This window comes from Aspergillus pseudonomiae (genome assembly GCF_009193645.1).
Source record: "Aspergillus pseudonomiae strain CBS 119388 unplaced genomic scaffold BDV37scaffold_79, whole genome shotgun sequence".
Lineage (NCBI taxonomy): Eukaryota > Fungi > Ascomycota > Eurotiomycetes > Eurotiales > Aspergillaceae > Aspergillus > Aspergillus pseudonomiae.
In genome coordinates, this window is record NW_022476071.1 from 143,560 (window position 1) to 162,684 (window position 19,125).

General features: G+C 45.1%; 8 protein-coding genes across 8 annotated transcripts; 3 read left to right on the top strand and 5 right to left on the bottom strand.

Annotated features, from left to right (window-relative positions):
• Positions 1-78: 78 nt before the first annotated feature.
• On the bottom strand, positions 79-2,061 carry BDV37DRAFT_257875 (imidazoleglycerol-phosphate synthase). The gene is made up of 3 exons (XM_032082989.1): positions 1,799-2,061; positions 291-1,739; positions 79-234 (listed from the first exon to the last, which is right to left on the bottom strand). Exons 1-3 carry the CDS (start codon positions 1,919-1,921, stop codon positions 145-147), a joined length of 1,662 nt encoding a protein of 553 aa, XP_031937748.1. The 5' UTR covers positions 1,922-2,061; the 3' UTR covers positions 79-144.
• Positions 2,062-4,246: 2,185 nt separating this feature from the next.
• BDV37DRAFT_257879 (deoxycytidine monophosphate deaminase) lies at positions 4,247-6,131 on the bottom strand. Its single transcript, XM_032082990.1, has 7 exons — positions 5,928-6,131; positions 5,509-5,857; positions 5,079-5,440; positions 4,806-4,938; positions 4,654-4,741; positions 4,551-4,601; positions 4,247-4,501 (listed from the first exon to the last, which is right to left on the bottom strand). The coding sequence occupies exons 1-7, from the start codon at positions 5,947-5,949 to the stop codon at positions 4,451-4,453; spliced, it is 1,056 nt and encodes a 351-aa protein (XP_031937749.1). The 5' UTR covers positions 5,950-6,131; the 3' UTR covers positions 4,247-4,450.
• Positions 6,132-6,874: 743 nt separating this feature from the next.
• BDV37DRAFT_204472 (putative autophagy ubiquitin-activating enzyme ApgG) lies at positions 6,875-10,116 on the top strand. The gene is made up of 8 exons (XM_032079902.1): positions 6,875-6,943; positions 6,998-7,223; positions 7,316-7,424; positions 7,477-8,255; positions 8,318-8,462; positions 8,525-8,992; positions 9,047-9,409; positions 9,484-10,116. Exons 2-8 carry the CDS (start codon positions 7,033-7,035, stop codon positions 9,565-9,567), a joined length of 2,139 nt encoding a protein of 712 aa, XP_031937750.1. The 5' UTR covers positions 6,875-6,943; positions 6,998-7,032; the 3' UTR covers positions 9,568-10,116.
• Positions 9,047-10,993, bottom strand: BDV37DRAFT_257908 (RlmE family RNA methyltransferase). Its single transcript, XM_032082991.1, has 7 exons — positions 10,690-10,993; positions 10,578-10,628; positions 10,478-10,504; positions 10,003-10,425; positions 9,782-9,943; positions 9,590-9,719; positions 9,047-9,535 (listed from the first exon to the last, which is right to left on the bottom strand). The coding sequence occupies exons 1-6, from the start codon at positions 10,861-10,863 to the stop codon at positions 9,642-9,644; spliced, it is 915 nt and encodes a 304-aa protein (XP_031937751.1). The 5' UTR covers positions 10,864-10,993; the 3' UTR covers positions 9,047-9,535; positions 9,590-9,641.
• A 22-nt stretch (positions 10,994-11,015) lies between these two features.
• BDV37DRAFT_257916 (uncharacterized protein) lies at positions 11,016-12,885 on the bottom strand. Its single transcript, XM_032082992.1, has 3 exons — positions 12,776-12,885; positions 12,431-12,721; positions 11,016-12,374 (listed from the first exon to the last, which is right to left on the bottom strand). Exons 1-3 carry the CDS (start codon positions 12,815-12,817, stop codon positions 11,178-11,180), a joined length of 1,530 nt encoding a protein of 509 aa, XP_031937752.1. The 5' UTR covers positions 12,818-12,885; the 3' UTR covers positions 11,016-11,177.
• Positions 12,886-13,049: 164 nt separating this feature from the next.
• On the top strand, positions 13,050-14,596 carry BDV37DRAFT_257919 (OST3/OST6 family protein). The gene is made up of 4 exons (XM_032082993.1): positions 13,050-13,513; positions 13,566-13,663; positions 13,723-14,078; positions 14,153-14,596. The coding sequence occupies exons 1-4, from the start codon at positions 13,172-13,174 to the stop codon at positions 14,332-14,334; spliced, it is 978 nt and encodes a 325-aa protein (XP_031937753.1). The 5' UTR covers positions 13,050-13,171; the 3' UTR covers positions 14,335-14,596.
• A 240-nt stretch (positions 14,597-14,836) lies between these two features.
• BDV37DRAFT_286678 (putative nuclear division Rft1 protein) lies at positions 14,837-16,500 on the top strand (the record flags this gene model as incomplete). The annotated part of the gene is made up of 2 exons (XM_032087962.1): positions 14,837-15,597; positions 15,654-16,500. The coding sequence occupies 2 exons, from the start codon at positions 14,837-14,839 to the stop codon at positions 16,498-16,500; spliced, it is 1,608 nt and encodes a 535-aa protein (XP_031937754.1).
• dbp3 (RNA-dependent ATPase DBP3) lies at positions 16,485-18,414 on the bottom strand. The gene is made up of 3 exons (XM_032082994.1): positions 17,011-18,414; positions 16,882-16,953; positions 16,485-16,801 (listed from the first exon to the last, which is right to left on the bottom strand). The coding sequence occupies exons 1-3, from the start codon at positions 18,273-18,275 to the stop codon at positions 16,645-16,647; spliced, it is 1,494 nt and encodes a 497-aa protein (XP_031937755.1). The 5' UTR covers positions 18,276-18,414; the 3' UTR covers positions 16,485-16,644.
• Between the last annotated feature and the right edge of the window lie 711 nt (positions 18,415-19,125).

Genomic DNA, 19,125 nt, shown 5'->3' on the forward strand with positions numbered 1-19,125 from the left:
TATACTCCGTATTATTAGTCTACTACTCAGTAGTACAGAGTAACTAGGCCCTAAATTGAGCGAGGACAGTCTTGTGGAATTTAAAATAGCTAGTTTACACCCTTTCATTCACATGTCTCTAGTATCTACATACCTCAAAAAGGGTTAAATATCAGTCTCAGGTTTGCGAACCAAAAACCCTTGGCCACTTAAATAGTCTTTGACCTCGCTGACAGTGTATTCACCACGGTGGAACTGTTGGCTTTGTTAGCTACTGCTAAAGACATGACCAATACATAAAAAAAACATACCATGCCAGCGCCCAGTGCCGCATCTGTAGTAGTACGCTCGAAAACTTCCGCAAAGTGCCCAGGATTTCCAGCCCCACTGGAGGCAATCACTGGTATTTTGATGGCCGTTTTGACGTCGTTAATAAGTTCTAGATCAAAACCGCTGTTGCTTCCATCTTTGTCAATGCAATTCAAAAGTAGTTCCCCAGCACCCATGGCCTCAACAGCTTTTGCCAACTGCCGAACATCCAAGTCCCGGGCCTCTCTGCCACCTTTGATAGTGCATTGGTACCAACAAAAGTTTTGCCCTGAGGCATTCGGATATTGTGTCCTGATGGTATGATGCTTGGTGTCTTCAGGACCGTTGACGTATACGCGTTTAGGATCGACGCTCACAACCACAGCTTGGTTTCCATATGCACTTGATATTGTCTCTATGGCAGTTTTCCCAGACAGGTTTTCGCCGGCTTCGTAATATTGCTCAGCTGCAATAACAGCATCCGAGCCAATACTAACTTTATCCGCTCCAGATTTGAAATACATGGTGGCGACGTCAAGGGCCGAGATGCAGGTGCCATCTGGATCAACGGTGTCCTTGATACCACCCCCAATCGTGAGAGGTACGAAAACGGTTTCGGATGTCCTTCGCAATATTTCCAGCATAGGTGTGTCTGCCACTGGGCAGTTTCTGAATGATGTTATGTTCAGGAAGGTCACTTCGTCTGCCCCTTGCTCGTAATACTTTTTAGCCATGTCGACTGGCTTTCCCAAGTTCCTTACCTGGCCTCCAGAATTCACGCCATCCTTCTCGCGTACATCATATTGATCGCCTTTCGTGACGACGAGGTCGCCAGAATCGTTCGTGCGGACATCGAGACAAGCAATAATTCTGCGAGTGAGACCATATGTCTTCTCGCCCGAGACTGAGGTGTCTGGCGCAGGTGATTGCATCTGGTCACCCTTCAAGAAAGCACGGATAGTCCGCAAGCCAGCTTGCCCGCTCTTCTCTGGATGGAACTGCGTGGCGAAAATATTTCCCTTTGCTATCGCACCTATAAATTCCTCCTCGCCATATGTGGCTGTAGCGACCGACCAACCATCTTTCTCCAGCACACCGGGTGTGTAAAATGCTGCATAAGAGTGAACATAGTAGTATTTGCTGTCTGGGTTCAATCCACAGAAACTTTGAGCTCCTAAAGGACCATCCCCGGTGTTCATGGCAGAATTCCAACCTATGTGAGGTACACTCTTTGCACTGTCATCGAACTTTTGCATTCGCTTCTGTATCACCCCCAACCCAGGGACGTCCGGGTCTTCCTCGGATCCTTCAAATAGTGCCTGTAGACCTACACAGATCCCCATAAAAGGTTTCCCGGAATCTATGTGCTTCTTTATCGGATCTAGATATCCGCCTTCTGAAAGCTGGGAGAGGCAATGGCCGAAATGGCCAACTCCGGGCAATATAAGTTTCTGCGCTATGATTAGCACACCGCAGGTAGAAAGTTGACTGACGAAGGATATATACTCACATCTGCATTCTTCAGATCTTCGGGGTTTTTAATCCATTCAACATCATACCCAACTTTGTTAATTGCATTCACCAACGAACGGACATTCCCAGCAACATAGTCGAGCAGATGTACGGTGGGCATGGCGGCGGGGTTGAGTCAGTTCCACTATTCGAGGGGCTCGCTTTGTGAAGGATAAAGATCCAATTGTGAGACGCGACAGGAAATCCACGCTCCTTTTTCACCCTATAGCCTTTCCAGTATCTTTTTAAAGCGAGAAAAAGATCCTACTGGGAGGGGGTTCAATCCCAGCTTCGAAAGGATGGAATCCTGTCTTCAATACCCCACCAAGAGCTAGCTGACTCATAATCTAATTTAGTTTTAATTTTCTCCCGGGGTCGCAGCTCGGCGTGATTAAGAGGTTTCTTGGCATTTTCGTCTAACCACTATCTCAACCTCACCGTGGTTTGGCAGCTCAGTGACCTTACTATATATTATTACCCCTAAATCTACACCACTACCCCTGGTATTTATAAGAAAAAGCGCCCTCGAACCCGATGTCCCCAAAGGGGATTAAGGAGCGAATGAAATGAACGGGATACCCGAAGTAGTAACGGGTAAAAGGAGTGGAAGTAAAGGTCCTTTATTAACTGGTAATAATATATGTATGACCCTAATCATACTAGTTAGAGAATCTTAGTTCTAGCTATACCGATAGTAATTCCGTTCCAATTTCCGGACCACGCCGAGCTGTAGGGTTCCCGGTAGTTGGAGTGCTGGCGGCAAAAGTGTCGGAAACCTTGAGATTGCAGGGTGGCTAGGAAACGTAAGGTCGGCGTGACTAGGAGAATAGAATGGATCTACACAGTACTGCTGGTGTGGCTTGAACTGGGTAAAATCCTTTAACTATGACTAGAATCAGACTATTTTCTTTAAACTATGATAAGCCCCGTTGTTTTGGCTGTCTAGCACATAAAGTCGTCTTGACTTTTTGCTATAATCTATAGCCTTTTTCTTAATCTTCACGCTCCTTTAAATCTGGTATAAATAGTAACTATTGTTATAGTAGACACTTATTATCTATTCCACCTAGTAAGTAGTATAGCTTTTCTATAGTAAAACACTTAAGTGTAAATTACTTAGGCAACTATTTACTGAGTATATTATTTAGCGTCGATCGATTTCACTCTAGGGCATGGTACTGATTATGGTTAGAAAAGTACTGGCTATAACTATGTTTATTTTATGCGAAAATGCACCACCGGGCCGTGGCGAGGTGGAGGCCTTGGTGGGTGCAGAAATTGCAAAGCAATTTCTGACCACGCCGACCTAATTTCATACCACAGTCCCCGAGATTGCATGTGGTGTACTATATAATATTGTACACCTATTGTAGGTCCTGGGTCCAGAAGTTAAACCGTTGACTTCCTTAATGGGTACCAAGGCTGTTATTTGCGCTTACCGTTTAAGACCTGAGTACATATATAACATTTTGCTTATTGGGTACTAGTAGCCTGGTTGCACTGAATCTAGGCGTATAATCCCTCCAAGATAGGCAGACACTAGATAGTTAATATCTACCTCAGCTACAAATCCCATATCAAGTGGGACTTTATCTGACCGGTACAGTTATAGAAAATTTGTCATTTAAGAACTCATTCGAACATGGGCATCACGGCAATATCACCTTCTCCTTGCCATCATACCTTGCCACAAATATATATATATATATATATAATACAGGAGCCTGCTGTAGTAACCGGCGGCACTATGAGCTAGGCTATCTATACATACATTAGTATTATAGTCGAAATATGTATTGACTAGTAAGATTTCGGTTATACCTGGAATTCTTCAAGATTCGATAATGGTAGCCTTTTTGATTAAATATATCACTACAATAAAAGGTTGAAACACAATTTTAGCAGAGCAGATAAGCATTTATTCCCAACATTATCTGCTGGATACCACAAGATATTCTTCCGGCCATGCGACGTCGTGCTGCCGGAGAATATCAATGTTAACCCCTGGACTGTGCGTTGCCTCTGGCTCAGTGAGTATCTGTATACAGCAGTAGCAGTGCTAATAACGTGTATCAGCATTTGTATTACTTATTCGCAGGAATTGACCCGTTCGATTTTACAATCGCCACTACTAATACCAATGACAAGAAGCACTAGTCCAAGTTCACCGCATTAAAGAAGAAGAAATCTTCACTAAATACGTATATCTCGGTAGGAGGCTGGGACGTTGTAGGCAGAGTCTTCTCTGATATGGTGCGGTTTCCTGGTACACGAAAGGCATTCATTGACTCGGCTATCTCCATGATGACTGCAGAGAACAGATAAACCTCCAACATATGTAGTCTTTTCCCCCAAAGGGCCCAGCCAAGGCTACACTAGCCACTATACTAAAACTATTGCTAGCTACGTCGAACACGAATCGAATACTGTCTAGATATATAGTATTGGTTACAAACCCTGCTAATACTATAAACCACTTGATAGAAACGTCGTTTCACATAATCCCATGGTAGATATATAGATCATAATTGACAATGTATATGTATATACACACTGTGCACATTTGATTGCCTTTGCCATCCCTGAAAACTTGTTCAAAACTCTCCAAAGCCCGTTGTGCCTTCAAGAGCTAGACTGTTTTGTACAACAATTATTGCTTATTGTTAGCTGATCCCTCGAGATAGATAAGTCCGTTTCGAGGCTATTCTCCCGTCAGCGATGTATTATGACCCGATAGAGGAGGGACTTACAGGAGAAAACTGTCGAAGGCGAACACCAGCGGACTCTAGAATTGCAGCGCTCTAGGCAATGTTAGCCAAGGCCAGTTGGGTATAAAAGGAGAAGGGCACAGACATCTTGGTCCATATTATATCCCTGTGAGTATACGACCTCAGAAATGCCAACCTGGGCAATTTTTACCGTGCATGTCAAGCAAGGGCACCTTTCCTGTTCTATCAGTAAAGTTCAACCCGCTATACCAATTATATGAACCAAGAGTATCTCACGTGTCACAATAAAGTATTGTGCCTTCTCGTATGCGCTCCCTTCCAGCCTCTAGCAGAGCGTTCTCTTCTGCATGTAGGCAAAGACACGTGGACAAACCGACACCTCCACCTTCACCTCGGTTGCATCTTGGGCCTGTGGAAATGTAAGTGCATATACTGACACATTCAAATATAGGTGGAAAGGGAAAATGTGGGCAAAGAAGGGGGAGGAAGAGGGACAAAGAACAAAGAACTAGGAATGAAGGAGATGGGGCGCGGGGGTTAGATCCATACAGCCTGCCTCGTTGCAGTTTCTGAGATGTCGTGGAGTTCCGTTGTATCCAGTACTGATGACACGGCGTTCCCGAACAAGCACACAACCCACCCTTCTCTTCATACAGTTACTCCGCTGCGCGGCAAGAGATGCCAATTGCATGAAGTACTGATCCCAGTTTGGTCGTAAGCGCTCCTCATCAGCTAGGTTAAGTCCCGCGAGAGCAGAATGCAGTTCCTCCAATGAAGACGATGAATTGAACAATCGAACCTGTGCCCGGTCGGTCAAATAGACACGCCCGATATTTTTATCATATAGATGTCGATCATTCCAGAGCACAAACTTCTCGAGAGGCGGGGCCTCAAGCTGCCTCCTCCGACACCTGGGAGAAGTTAGTCTTTCACTCTTGGAATCATATACTTGCAACATGGGATGTAGTTAGGGTCTGACCTCTCTTCAAATCGCTGCCATCGGAGACTGACAGGTGCGTCGACGCTCACTAGGAGGAAAAACGGGCGTTGAAGAAAGCGATCTAGGGTAACACTCTCCCAAATATCTGTTGTTACCCAGAGGCCTTGCCAGCTTTTGGTTGCAAAATCTAGAAGCGATTCTGCACTTTCAAATAATAGCTGCGGTGACTGACTTCTCTCTTTATCCGTGAACTCCGATGCCTGTAGCCGTCGATCATCCTCAGGTTCATCAGCTATTCGAGGAAACTTTCTACTTTTAAGTTCGAGTAGCTGGAACCCTTGATGCTGGATGAGATACTCTGCAATTGCATGCTTACCAGAGCATATACCTTTAAGCATGCCATTAGTCTATGGCGAGACAGCGGGGAACATTTGAGAGTCAGTAAAACATTGGCTAACCTCCACACAAGCCAATTAACATTTCTTCTTATTATCTTCCCTTCTTCCCTCTCCTCTTTTTTCTCGCCTTTATTGAACCCGGAAGTATCAAGGGGGTAAAGGCAATATATGATTAGCACGCGAGGTACAGATGTAACTAGTGTACGGAGTAAGTCGGAAAATCAAGATGGCGGTAGAGGCAAAGATATACGTATCGGACTACGTAAAAGCAACCTGCGGTTGAAGTGGAGCTGGGGCAGAGAACAAGTAATTGGGAAATATTCTAATTTAGTACATCACTAAATTAACTATCTATTTTCTGGTTCCTCCCAAACACCCAAGCAAGTTGAGGCATTGTGTATATTTAAGTAGATACAAAATAGTTAGTTATATCACAGTGTTGCTAATAAAACAATTAGGCTGAAGAATTTGACGAAAATAGCGATCTCACTGATACCCAACGGACAACGCAGTAAGCAAAAGAAAGCACAAAGATCAGAGAGGAATTGAAATTGGGAGGAGGTATCCCGATAGGTAAACGACCTTCTGAATGTGTAGATGTCACGTACTTGAATAAATATGTTGACCTTAACACCTAGTAACTGTTGTTGCAGGAAACGTTAGTGCTTTCTACTGATAAATGCTTCTTTTCTCTTCTTTTTGGTTGTGTTTCGCTTTTCTTTAGGCCAGTTAGAAGAAAACAGTTTCCAGGTTGCCATTGTTTTGTTCCCAGCGTTCTCTACGCCTGGGCTTGGTACATACAGTATATACCCGTGACAGGGACGAGGTCACCTGGATGGTACTCCTACTACGGAGCAGTGTACTTGTGTATTTGCATAAATACCTTTGCAGTGCACGTGTCCTTGTTTGTTAGTCTGTAATCTCTATCCCGCCCCACCATGATACCATCTCTTATCAATAACTACCTTGCTTACTTCCTGTGCTACTTTGACATGTAGTCAAATGAGCACATAGGCACTGCAGAGGTTCTCTCAATATATTCTCTAGTCTTCACGGGGCCTTGTTTTTCTGATACTGTATGGCCACTGTCTTTCGCCCTTTCCGGCCTACTACTTAGAACACAGGAGCAGGGCAAACGGCAAGGTCAACTTGCGCAACAAACACTATGCAGTATACGCCTTTTGCTTCAGATATAGAGCTCCCATTTTACACGGCATTAGCATCCTTGAAAATCAATCATGACAAGCTTGATGACTCCGCCCGCAAGATAATGGGCCTCTATGAAATTCGCTCAACAGACCCTCCTAGCAGCTCATGTCGGATGCAAATACACGGAAATGCTCTAACCAGTGATGAGTGAGTGCTTTGTCATTAAATAAGTGTTGCACCTTCACATCTGTTTATGCGCACTGGATGGGACACAGCAAGCACCAGTTAACATGACCCAGGGTACCAGCGGGTTTCTACAGGGCCGAAGGATTGATTAAGAATGTCAACACCATCGAGGAATACCGAGCTGCAGATAAAACCCTTTTACTCCACCGATCTGGCAGAATGGTCAGTTTAACCAGACATGGTGTTTCGCTGGGAAATTGACACTGTCTAATAGATATGGGATGCGATAAAAGATGGCACGATCTATTCGTGTCCTTCACTTTTGTCTTCTTTTGCCATTCTTTCTTATGCAGACCTGAAGAGATACAAGTTTCATTATTGGTTCGCATTCCCTGCAATTCATTTGGATCCTTCCTGGGCCCCGCTAGGGGCAACTAATGATACTGCCCACTCCAAGTCTTCTGAAAGGGAATATGTACCTTCTACATACTTATCAGGTGCTGAAAGTTCAACACTCGTGGAAGCAGTAAACACCTGGAGCTACGGCATTGACGCACGCCAGCGTGGTTTTTTTCTAGCTCGAAGAACCCTAGCTACTAGCGGCAAAGCCTATCAGGATCCCACTAAAGATATAGGTTCTGAACTGGGAAAGGAGAAAGCAGCAGACGTTGAGGGTGTCTGTTGGCGGATTGCTACCCTTTCAGATTATGAAAATGGATTTTTTGACGGGGCTAACTTTGAAGATTGCTATGTCTGCTTCGTTGATCCTTCTAATTACGAAAATGCGCCTGGTTGGATGCTGAGGAATCTGCTGGTGCTTGTAAAACATCGATGGAAATTGAGTAAAATCCAAGTTTTGAGGTTTCGCGATGTGCATTCGAAGCGTGACCAAGGCCGCAGCATCGTGGTAACATTAGCAGAGAAGAACCAGCAAACGCCAGTACTGAAGGCGCCAGACAATCTTATGCCCAAAGTGACCGGTTGGGAGCGCAATCCAACAGGGAAATTGACAGGGAGATTGGTAGACCTGACGGAATATCTGGATCCCCAGAGGTAAAGTTTCCTAAAACGAGACTAAGCGAAACGAAGTGTAGCTGATTTCGTACAATGGCTAGGTTGGCAGATCAGTCTGTAGATCTCAACCTCAAACTCATGAAATGGCGAATCAGTCCCAACCTAGACCTTGAAAAGATCAAGCATACAAAATGCCTCCTGCTTGGTGCAGGCACCCTTGGAAGCTATGTTGCCCGGAATCTGATGGTATGTATGGTCCGCGTGATGATTTACTATGTGTGCAGGTGACTAATTGCATCTGTATCTAGGGCTGGGGCGTTACCAAGATAACGTTTGTCGACAATGGGTCGGTATCATTCTCCAACCCAGTAAGGCAGCCGCTATTTAACTTTAAAGATTGTTTGGAAGGTGGAGTTAAAAAGGCGCACCGGGCTTCTCAAGCTTTGTCGGAGATTTACCCAGGGGTCGAATCTACCGGATATGCTCTATCAGTGCCAATGGCCGGTCACCCCGTATTAGATGCTGAAAAGACCCGAGAGGAGTTTGAACTCCTTAAACGATTGATAGATGAGCATGATGTCATCTTTCTTCTAATGGACACACGAGAATCCCGCTGGTTACCAACTGTCATGGGAAAGGCAGCGGGAAAAATTGTGATGAATGCTGCATTAGGGTTTGACTCCTTCGTCGTTATGCGTCATGGTGTGAAGGTTGCACAAGACCAAGCAGCAGAGCTCGGATGCTACTTTTGCAATGATATTGTTGCACCAGTGAACGTAAGTGATAAACCGTGATTTTAGTCTTGTAAAAAATCCACTAAAATTTACTAGTCCATGAAAGACCAGACACTGGATCAACAGTGTACAGTGACCAGACCTGGCGTGGCCGCAATTGCTTCGGCTTTATTGGTTGAGCTGCTAATTTCCGTCCTTCAACACCCTCTGGGTGCTGCAGCTCCGGCTCCGGTCTCAAGGGATGATGATCGAGGGAGTCATCCCCTAGGACTCGTGCCACATCAAATTAGAGGTTTCCTTTCAACATTTGAGAATCTATGTGTAGTGGGCAGGAGCTACAAGTGCTGTAGTGCTTGCTCAGAAAAAATCGTTGACACGTACAAGGAGAAAGGCTGGGATTTTGTGCACAAAGCTTTGAATGAGACTGGATACGTGGAAGACCTAAGCGGCCTTAAGGAGGTTGGTCCCCCATTCTCGTTTCTTGTTTGTTCTCTTTGCCCTCTATTTTAAGACAAATGCTGAGGCTCTGCAAGGTTCAAACAATCGCTGAAGCTACAGCTGCAGACATTGATTGGGATGAGGTCTCTGAAACTGGTGATGAGTTAGAGGCCATGTGAACTGACAGATGATGTTACGCACTCTTTCGAGGCGAGTCCTTTGAGCCGGTAGGCTTCCGCAGAAATCATTATTGTCAAGGAGATGCGAGCACTTCATGCCTCATTGCATGTTGTTTGCGTGCAAGACCAATGAAATAGGCTTCCTTAGATTCCTAGCAACCAGGTTAGTGACGCTAGACTTGACTGTTTAGGATCATTCGCCAGTGTCTGATACATTACGTGAAGACTCTGGTTTAAGTCTATGTACTTTCTGGAACAGCCGCTTGAGCTGCTTCTCCAAATCTTTGTCTTCGGCTCCCTGGTAGAACTTGCAAACAAAGTGGCCACCTGCCTTCAAGACCTCGAAACTAAACTGTAGCGCAGCTCGGCAGAGGTCCTTCCTTAGGTTAACTGCGTATCAGACAGATCGGGTGCAACTCAGAATTAAAGGCTCACCATGCTTCCCGCATGATCTCTGAAACTCATGCCACTAGTATTCATCATCCTGTTGTACGAATCACTTAGACTTCTCTTCCAGAATCCAGAGGTTTGATACCAGGGGACAGACATATCACTTAGAACCACGTCCACGGTTCTTTTACCAGTCAGGCAATGATCTTCCATCTCTTCGTTGTTGTGGGCGGGGTTTTTTCTATCCCCATGCAATTCAGACGCCTCATGGCTCAGGCCAATATGTGGGTTTATGCCTGGGCGGTGCCGTTGGTCCCTTGTTGGATCATGCAATAAATCTTGGACATAGGCCTGGATGCTAGGATCCAAAAAGTTTCCTTGAATCGTAGATACACCCTTTGGTGGCTGAGCAGGAATGATATCAACGCCAAGGACGCGACCATTTGGCCCAGTGCGACTGACTGCCACCTTCAGGAAGTTAGGATAGCTACAGAGCAAGACTCACGGCTAGCCGACGTACCTGAGACCACGAACCCGGCGCATACCCCTATTATCGTATTGTTAATAAGGTGAACAAGAAACAGAATTACGTCCGTTTTCTCGAGCCGTGACTGCCATACCAAATCGACAACAGTCTGCCCGTCACAAAAAATGCGATATTTCGCATCTATCTATCCATGTGGGAAGTGTTAGGGTAAAAGTATACACATGCAAGAGAGTTCTATGCTACACCTGCATAAGTTTAAAGGCAGCTCGACTTTTCAGCCCTTGCACTGTTGCCTCTCTTGTAAAATGATCTTTAAGTTGACGTGCTTGCCACCTCTTCGAGGAGGAAGGTCGCTTTGGGATGAAAGGAGAAATAGCAAGGGCACGTTGCGACCGTGAAGGGACTTTTAGGGGTAACATTGCTGCCGGAAGGGTGTATCGTCGAAGTCCAAGGTTGGCTGTAATATGAATTGGTTATCTCGTGCATAGAAATACAAAGCTTAGTTAAAAATATGTTTGAAGTGGTAATCGGAAAGCGTCGGCGGCCGGCTTATAACTTGAAATTAAATGTATCTTAACAAGCAACAAAAAACCATGAAATCTTGTATCACGCATCTTGGTTCTTCTTCACCTCGCATCTCCCCATTCTTGCCAATACAGAAGCCTACGAGGTCCAAGAAGGTGAAACAATGAAATCAATTAAATTCACTCTAGTATGTGACAGTGACGCTGCCCTAAAGTCGTTTCTTGTCTCGCTTCAAAGGAGAAAATTCACCTAGTCCGCCCAACCCGCGACTGCGTCCAAGGCGGCTGCCACTTGGAGCAGATGCTTGGGAAGCAAAATTTCGCCCTGTGCCTCCTGAGACCAGCTTCCGACCTGGCCGTCTGATGTCGTGGGTATCTTCGTCGTCGTCTTCGTCGAACAACCCCAAGTCGCGTTGGGTCCCCAGTTTACGTTTCCTTGATTTGAATTGCCCATGGTTAGAAGTGCGGGTAAATATACCGCTGGCGTTTTCCATTCGTCCCTCGGGATCCGAATTGTCTAACAATTTTCTCTGAAATTGCCCCCCTTTTCTGCCATTTGAAGTGCCATGACCCAGACGTAGTGTGTCCACGGTCACAGGTAGCTCATCAACCGACGGCCTCTGACCCTGATACCCAGAATTAACACATTTTTGAACATCATTCTCAGAGGCCTTTTGGTTTGTTTTACTGGTCATATGAGTTGTGTGGAGCTCATCTGCATCATCCCCAGAGCTCGTAGCTGAATTTCGAAGCCCATTTGTTCGGTTTAGAAACGGAGTGATCGAAAAGGACGACTTCTCGCCGGGTAATGTTGATGTTTTACTTCTCTTGTCCTGGGCACGAATAGCTCCAGGGGTTGCGATTGTTAGACCAGAGTTGTGTTGTGTAATGGACTGCGCACTGGAGAATTTAGATTCGTGATTGTTAGAGATGTCATACTGTCGTTTAAGTTCCGTAGCAGCAGCCTGATATTGGTCCTTCGTTGAATGTAGCTTCTTATTCAAGGCATCAAGCTTGGCATCGAGGGCCGCTCGTTGGGCAGCCCATTCCATATTTTGTTGTTGAAAGACACGCTCACGTCCATCACGCGCCCGTGCCTCCTCCATGAGTTCACTGCGCGCTCCTTCAAGGCTTAAACTAAGCGCTGCGACTTGTTCTGCATTATGCGACTCCCTGGCTACTGCTTGTTCATGGGCCTTTTTTTCATTCTCGAGTTGTACCTCAAGGATTGTCACCTGTTGTTCGAGATTTCGCTTCTCGGCAAGGAGCGTATGTTGGGAAGTCTTCTGGGACTTTAGCCTTTCAACGTCCGCCCCTGCGCTTGAGAGTACCCTTGAGAGATGGTGTTTTTCTGCAAGGAGCTTTTTCACATCGACAGAAGAATTGGCCAGGGAGCCAAGCTCAAGCTACGTTAGATTTTCAGTATGAGCCGTGTCACATTACATACTCATGAATAACATACACGAAGTGTCTCTATTTCATGAGACGACGTATGGTGCGCACTTCGTAGCTGATCAAGCTCCTTGTAAGTCGCTTGAAGCTGAAGACGGACTTCAGATTCCTTCCTTGCAGTTTTGGTCAATTCCTGATTGACATGATTCAACTGCCACCGCAAATTCTCGTTTTCAAATCGAAGGAGCAATTGTTCCACGCGTAGTAGCCGGTTTTTCTCAGCATCTAGAAGCTGTGCTGTGTGCACCAGGGTGTTGTCATATGCTTTTTCCAGGCTCTGTGTTCTTATTGCCAGTCGACACTATAAGATAAGGTAAGCTTGTAAAACGCCACGGGACCAAGATGACAAACACACATCTTCTACCGTGCTCCCTGGATCTTTGCTACTAAATTCCATAACAATGAAATATAACTATAATCGCAAATGATGATATGTAAGATACAAAGACTGCTGGGTGCGGTACAAGTTTATCTTTGATAAATGAGAAATTAAACACTAGAGGCTAGGCCGTACCTTTCCGTCCGCTCGCATGGATGACGACCCAGGAAAAACTAGTGCCGGTCATTCCGCAGTACTGGACACCTAATACGTCCTACTACAAGCTATGATCGCTCCATACTACTAATGCAACCTGACCACTGTCTCCAAGTACATGGATCGTTCCATTGTATATCACCCATTGATTTGTTGACAATCGTTCCTTGCAGACACCACATTCCTGCTGTAGTGTTATATTTTTGACATGTCAACATGAAATTGTTTACTCTCATCATCGCACTCTTCTATATTGTATCTAGCGCTTGCGCGAGCCCGGAGTCTAGCAAGTTCGAAAGATATCAGTCTCTCTCTCGCTCCATTCCCATTGATTTGGATGACTCGTCGTATGAAGACTTGACATCGAAACCCCGAGATTATCATGTTGCGGTACTTTTAACGGCTGGTGAAGCTCGCTATGGGTGCATCTTATGTCGCGAGTTCCAGCCGGAATGGGAGCTCATCTCGCGAAGTTGGAACAAGGGTCCCAAACCCGATGGCCTCAAAATGCTTTTTACCACCCTTGACTTCAGTAATGGCAAAGCAACTTTCCAAAAGGTGGGTTCGGATTGACCATTTACAGTATTGTTGGCTAATACTAGAGGGACAGCTGATGCTCCAAACTGCACCAGTTCTTCTTTTGTTTCCTCCAACTGTTGGACCCTTCGCTAAAGTTGATGATGCTCCCGTTAGATTCGACTTCAGTGGGTAGGTGTTCACTGAAACTCTTTTGTTGAGGTACTGCTGTGCTAAATGATTACCTTCAGTCCAATCTCTGCTGACCAACTTTACGTGTGGATCAATCGTCATCTTCCAGAGGGACCGAAGCCACCCCTTGTTCGCCCCATTAACTACATACGACTCATTTCTGCAGTGACAATCTTAATGGGTGTTTTAACCTTGTTCACTGTTCTGTCACCATATGTTTTGCCAATTATACAGAATCGAAACTTATGGGCCGCATTCAGCTTGATTTCCATACTATTATTCACAAGCGGCCACATGTTCAACCATATCCGCAAAGTGCCATATGTTGTTGGTGACGGCAAAGGTGGCATTAGCTACTTTGCGGGTGGATTCTCAAATCAGTTTGGAATGGAGACACAAATTATTGCTGCCATCTGTAAGTGTCGGCACCCGACAGCCAACGAAACATGAAATTTCTATGTTCCTGCTGCTTATATATTATTGTGCAAGATGCCATCCTTTCCTTTGCGACAATAGCTCTCGCGATGAAAGTTCCCCGTATCGCGGATACTAAAGCGCAGCAAGTGGCTGTGCTAATCTGGGGAACTGTATTATTTGGTATGTACAGCTTTCTTCTGAGTGTCTTCAGGGCAAAAAATGGCGGGTACCCTTTCTTCCTGCCTCCGTTCTAGTTCAAGCCACAGTCGCAACGCTAGTCGTCTCTTCCACCATAGTTTATCCAATGATTGCATTGAAAGAAAGAGATTGTGGCCTCGGCGATTACTTGAGCCAACAATACCTGATTACGACCTCTGGAGCTAGGAATTGAATTATAAGAAAAACTACGTTTCGGCTTTCTCGATGGCAACGAAGTGTAATAGTGTTACATCCTGGCTATGTACCCCTGAACGCACATGTGCATAATTATAGCTAGCTGGAATAAGGTTAGCTGGTGCTGTTTAATTTGTAGAAGTATTCTATGTAGCGGCTGCTTTTATCAAATCTATCTTTGTCAATGCTTTCTTAGAAGACGAAATATCTGAAGGTTTTGATCTCATCCAAGCCGCGCGGACCTGCAGGAAAAATTAGCTCCGGCCCGGGGTCTCTTGGCGTATTGCAGTAGGTAGTCTTTCTCCTAAGGTAAACATAGCTTCAATTCAGAAAACTTAAAAATACGTTGAGCTACATGCCATCATGTCCCGGCCGGGCGAAAATGTTGACAGGATTCTGGCCTCTTCGGCATCTGGTGTGACGCTCTTGATCATTGTTCAAATAGCCTCTAGGCTGTTCACGTTCATCGCAAATCAATTGATCCTACGAACTCTTTCCCCAGCAATCCTTGGAATTGGTACTCAACTGGAGTTATACTTCATCTCGATACTATACTTTTCCAGGGAAAGCATCAGAACAGCGATTCAGCGACAACCTTTCCATGGGGCATCTGCTAGTGCTATCCACGATGGGAGCTACGATCAGATAAATGGCAAACTTAGTCGAAACGCTCAACCACAGACAATATCTTCGCAATCAGTAGTAAACATGTCTTATCTGAGTATCAGCATGGGAGTCCCATCAGCTTTGATATTCGCGACATTGTACACACAGTTTGCTTCCAGAGAAGTTTCTGAAACACCTTTCTATCTAGTCGGTGTTGCGATCACCACAGTTGCATCCCTTATGGAGCTTTGCGTTGAGCCTTTCTTTGCTGTGGTGCAGCAGTATACATTGTACAAGAAGCGCGCAATAGTGGAGACAGCTGCAGCATTTATGAAGAGCCTAACCGTGTGTGGTTTATTTTCATGGTCTTCTTGGAAAGACCAAGACTTGGGCGTCCTTCCATTCGCTCTGGGTTACCTTTGTTACTCTTTGTCACTTATTTGTGGGTATTATCTAACCATACCAAAGTTAACAAGTCGATGGCAGTTCTCGCTGCTCCTTACCAAAATTAGATTGAGGTACGTCACCAGTTAAGTGGAAAGGGCAATGTTTCGATCATGGTAACACCTTCTAGTGATAATTCAATCTACCTGGCAGATAGGTTCCCAAGGCACCTAGTTACACTTTCCACAAATGTCTTTTTCCAGTCCATCGTAAAACACCTCCTGACTCAAGGCGACGCAATGATGCTGGCAGCAATGACGAGCTTAAAAGACCAAGGTATATACTCTTTGGCATCAAACTATGGCGGCCTGGCAGCGCGCGTTCTATTCCAGCCTATCGAAGAAAACAGCCGAGCTGTCTTTTCATCTCTGCTCAACTCTGGGAAACAATATACAAACAATGTCAGCGCAGCTAAGGCACATCTAATCGAGATCTTACGAGCATATGAAATGCTAGCTGTTTTCATATTCCCTTTGGGGCCGTATCTGGTTCCACGAATACTATCTCTTTTGGGCGGACACAGGTGGGCTTCTCCGGAAGTTGGTAGTTTACTCTCACTCTATTGCTATTACATACCATTCTTGGCATTCAACGGTATAACCGAGGCATTCGTTTCGTCTGCAGCTAGTGCTTCTGACCTCCGAAGACAAGCCTACTGGATGGGGTTGTTTTCAGCAAGCTTTGCTTTAGCAGCTTACCTATTTTTGAAAATCGGTGGTTTGGGTGCCCATGGACTGGTCTGGGCTAACATTTTCAACATGGCAGTCCGTACGGCCTGGAGTTTTATGTTCCTCCGGTCCTACTTTTGTCTGCATGGCAGTAACCTAGCCCTGTCTGAATTCTGTCTACGACCCCAAACATGGATTGCTGCGGCTCTGTCATCGGTGATCCTGGCCAGACAAGGACACGACGGTACTGACTATCGTAGTTCTGTGAAGGCATTAATGCTTTGTACTGGTTATAGCCTCCTGATGTAAGTTGAATTATATCATACACCATGACTAAGCTCTAACTAGTCTAGAATATTCCTCGAAAGAAAGTACCTTACAACAAAATACACATATATTTGCCGAATGATCAAGTCTAGGAGTGCTAGAATGAAGACGGACTGATGTGCAAAACTAATCGTCGAACACAATTTTTGTGGCTGTCTTGTCGGTGTCGACATTCTTGAAGAAAGCACCATATGCATCATGTTGCTTCTTCTTGACAGTTGTTCCAAATTTAAGGAGGTCTTCTGGTATATCCTGTTTTGCTGCTCTGAGGACGTTGATCAATCTGCGGCTCATTAATGAACGGCCCTCACTCAAATAACTCTGCTGGCACAATGAAAAGGTTAGAGAACAGGGCTCACTTACGCGCCAGACTGAGCTTTATCTGTCTCGGTAAATAGGGTCACAGCATGTCCCTCGGCTCCAGCACGACCAGTCCTGGACGAAAAAAAAAGATGTCAGACACTCCCACAGATTCCAAGGCGTATTACTTACCGCCCAATTCGATGTACATAATCTTCAACCGTAAGAGGGAATGTGACATTAATGACCTGCTTGACCGAAGGTATGTCGAGTCCACGAGCTGCAACGTCAGTGGCAACGAGGACAGTTGCAGCTCCTGTTTTGAAGGCGTCTAGGCTTCGAAACCTCTCCTGTTGACTCAGGTCCCCATGTATTCCTGCGACTCTAAATCCTTTTGTACGAAGTAGTCTCTCAATCCGCACGGCTTCCTTCTTATACAAACAGAAGGCTAGCACTTTTTCCGGCTCGGGAACCCCTCGCTGGGATCGATTTAGTAATTGGACAAGTCGAGATTCTTTTTCATGTGGCTTGACAACCTCCACAACTTGCTTGATCCTGGTGTTCGCTCGTGGGTCCGCAGATGGGTCACCTCCAATAGTGACAGTCACAGGAGAGGACATAAAAGTTGACGCGAGGTCCCTGACACTTGGAGGCCAAGTTGCAGTGAACATGACGGTCTGGCGCTTAGATACCGGCATTGGACGAATGATGTCTTTGATATCTTGTTCAAAGCCCTTGTCAAGCATACGATCCGCCTCATCCAGAACCAGGTACTTCACTTTCCCTAGGTCTACCGAACCGTCATTTTGAAGATCCTTCAACCTACCAGGGGTCGCAACAACAACCTCTGCTGTTTTCAGAGCCTCCCGTTGTTCATCTTTTTTCACGCCGCCGAATACACAAGCCACTCTGACGCCGACAGATCCTGAGAACTTTAGCAGTTGGTCGTATATTTGCATCGCTAGCTCCCTTGTTGGAGATATTATTACTGCCATAGGGCGATAAGGCTTTTGTTTGCTCGTTGCTGAGTCCTGTATCTTCTTTAGGCATGGCAACCCAAATGCAAGTGTCTTTCCACTCCCAGTTTCTGCGATGCCAATAACATCACGACCAGCGAACAACAACGGCCAGGTAGCAGACTGAATGGAAGTTGGTGATTTGAATGATCTTAATGGCGCATACAGGTCATCTTTGCAAGGAGGGAGGTGAGAAAATGAGATGATTGGGCGCAATACGTTCTCAGATGATGTATCTGTTATCTTAATAGAGTTTTCCGTCAGGAATTTCTCAATTTCGGATTGAGGGACATCACCCAGTGCAGGAGACTGGACGTAAGAGGGGCCCTGCTCAGCACTTGATTTAGACTTCGCAGACTTTTCCTTCTTTTGCTTTTCGCTCTTCAGCTTTTTCTTCGGCCTATACTCATCGCCTCCATTGTGAAGATCACGTTTAGTCATTGTAATCCTCTTTCCAGTTTAAATAGAGGTAAGAGTAGGTGAGGGGAAGAAGAGGGCGAACGAGGTAATTGGTTTTGGAACAAATTGAGTTTGGAGTGCCTGAAAGGACTTTGCCTTTATATATCAATGGGACAGGTTTTACGACATCTCACTTCTTTTTTTTTTTTTTTTTTTTTTTTTTTTTTTCCCCCCCTTTTTTTTTTTTTTTTTTTTTTTTTTTTTTTCAATCTTCCGCGATTTTGCCGTGTGTCACCGCCAAAAGTAGAAATTTTGGATTGATTAACACTCGAGGCATTGCACCAAGAAGTCAGATCCCGTATCACGTGATTTTAACCAATAACATCCTGTGATTGCGAATAACAACTTACAGAGGACTAGTAGTACGGAGTACAGTCCCTGACCACGAGATTTTCGAAGTGGGCCAGTGGTCTACAACCTACTAGGTAGTACTACACAGTACTCCAGTAGATGCTGTAAATATTGTTTTGCACTTTCCTTCTGTCCTTCAAGTTAGCTGTTTATTGGTTGGCAGAACTTTATGTGTGGAAGGCCAATGAGGGACAATTTCTCAGCGGAATAAAAATAAAAAACTTGATACAATTGGATACCAGAGGGCCCCACGTAAAAAATCTTGTGGTCAGAGGCTGTGTATCATTGGTGGTTGGTCACGGGATGTGCTATTTAACTTTTGCTCCACATATCAACTTGGCAAACTTTGGCTGAGGAAATGTCTAAGCAAGGAAAGCAAGTGTTTTGCAGTCTGTTCTTATGTAAATAATATATGTTTTTCAGAGTAGCTCTTTTTAACTACTCTATGATTATCATGCTTTCTGGTGCATGAGGGCGGTAA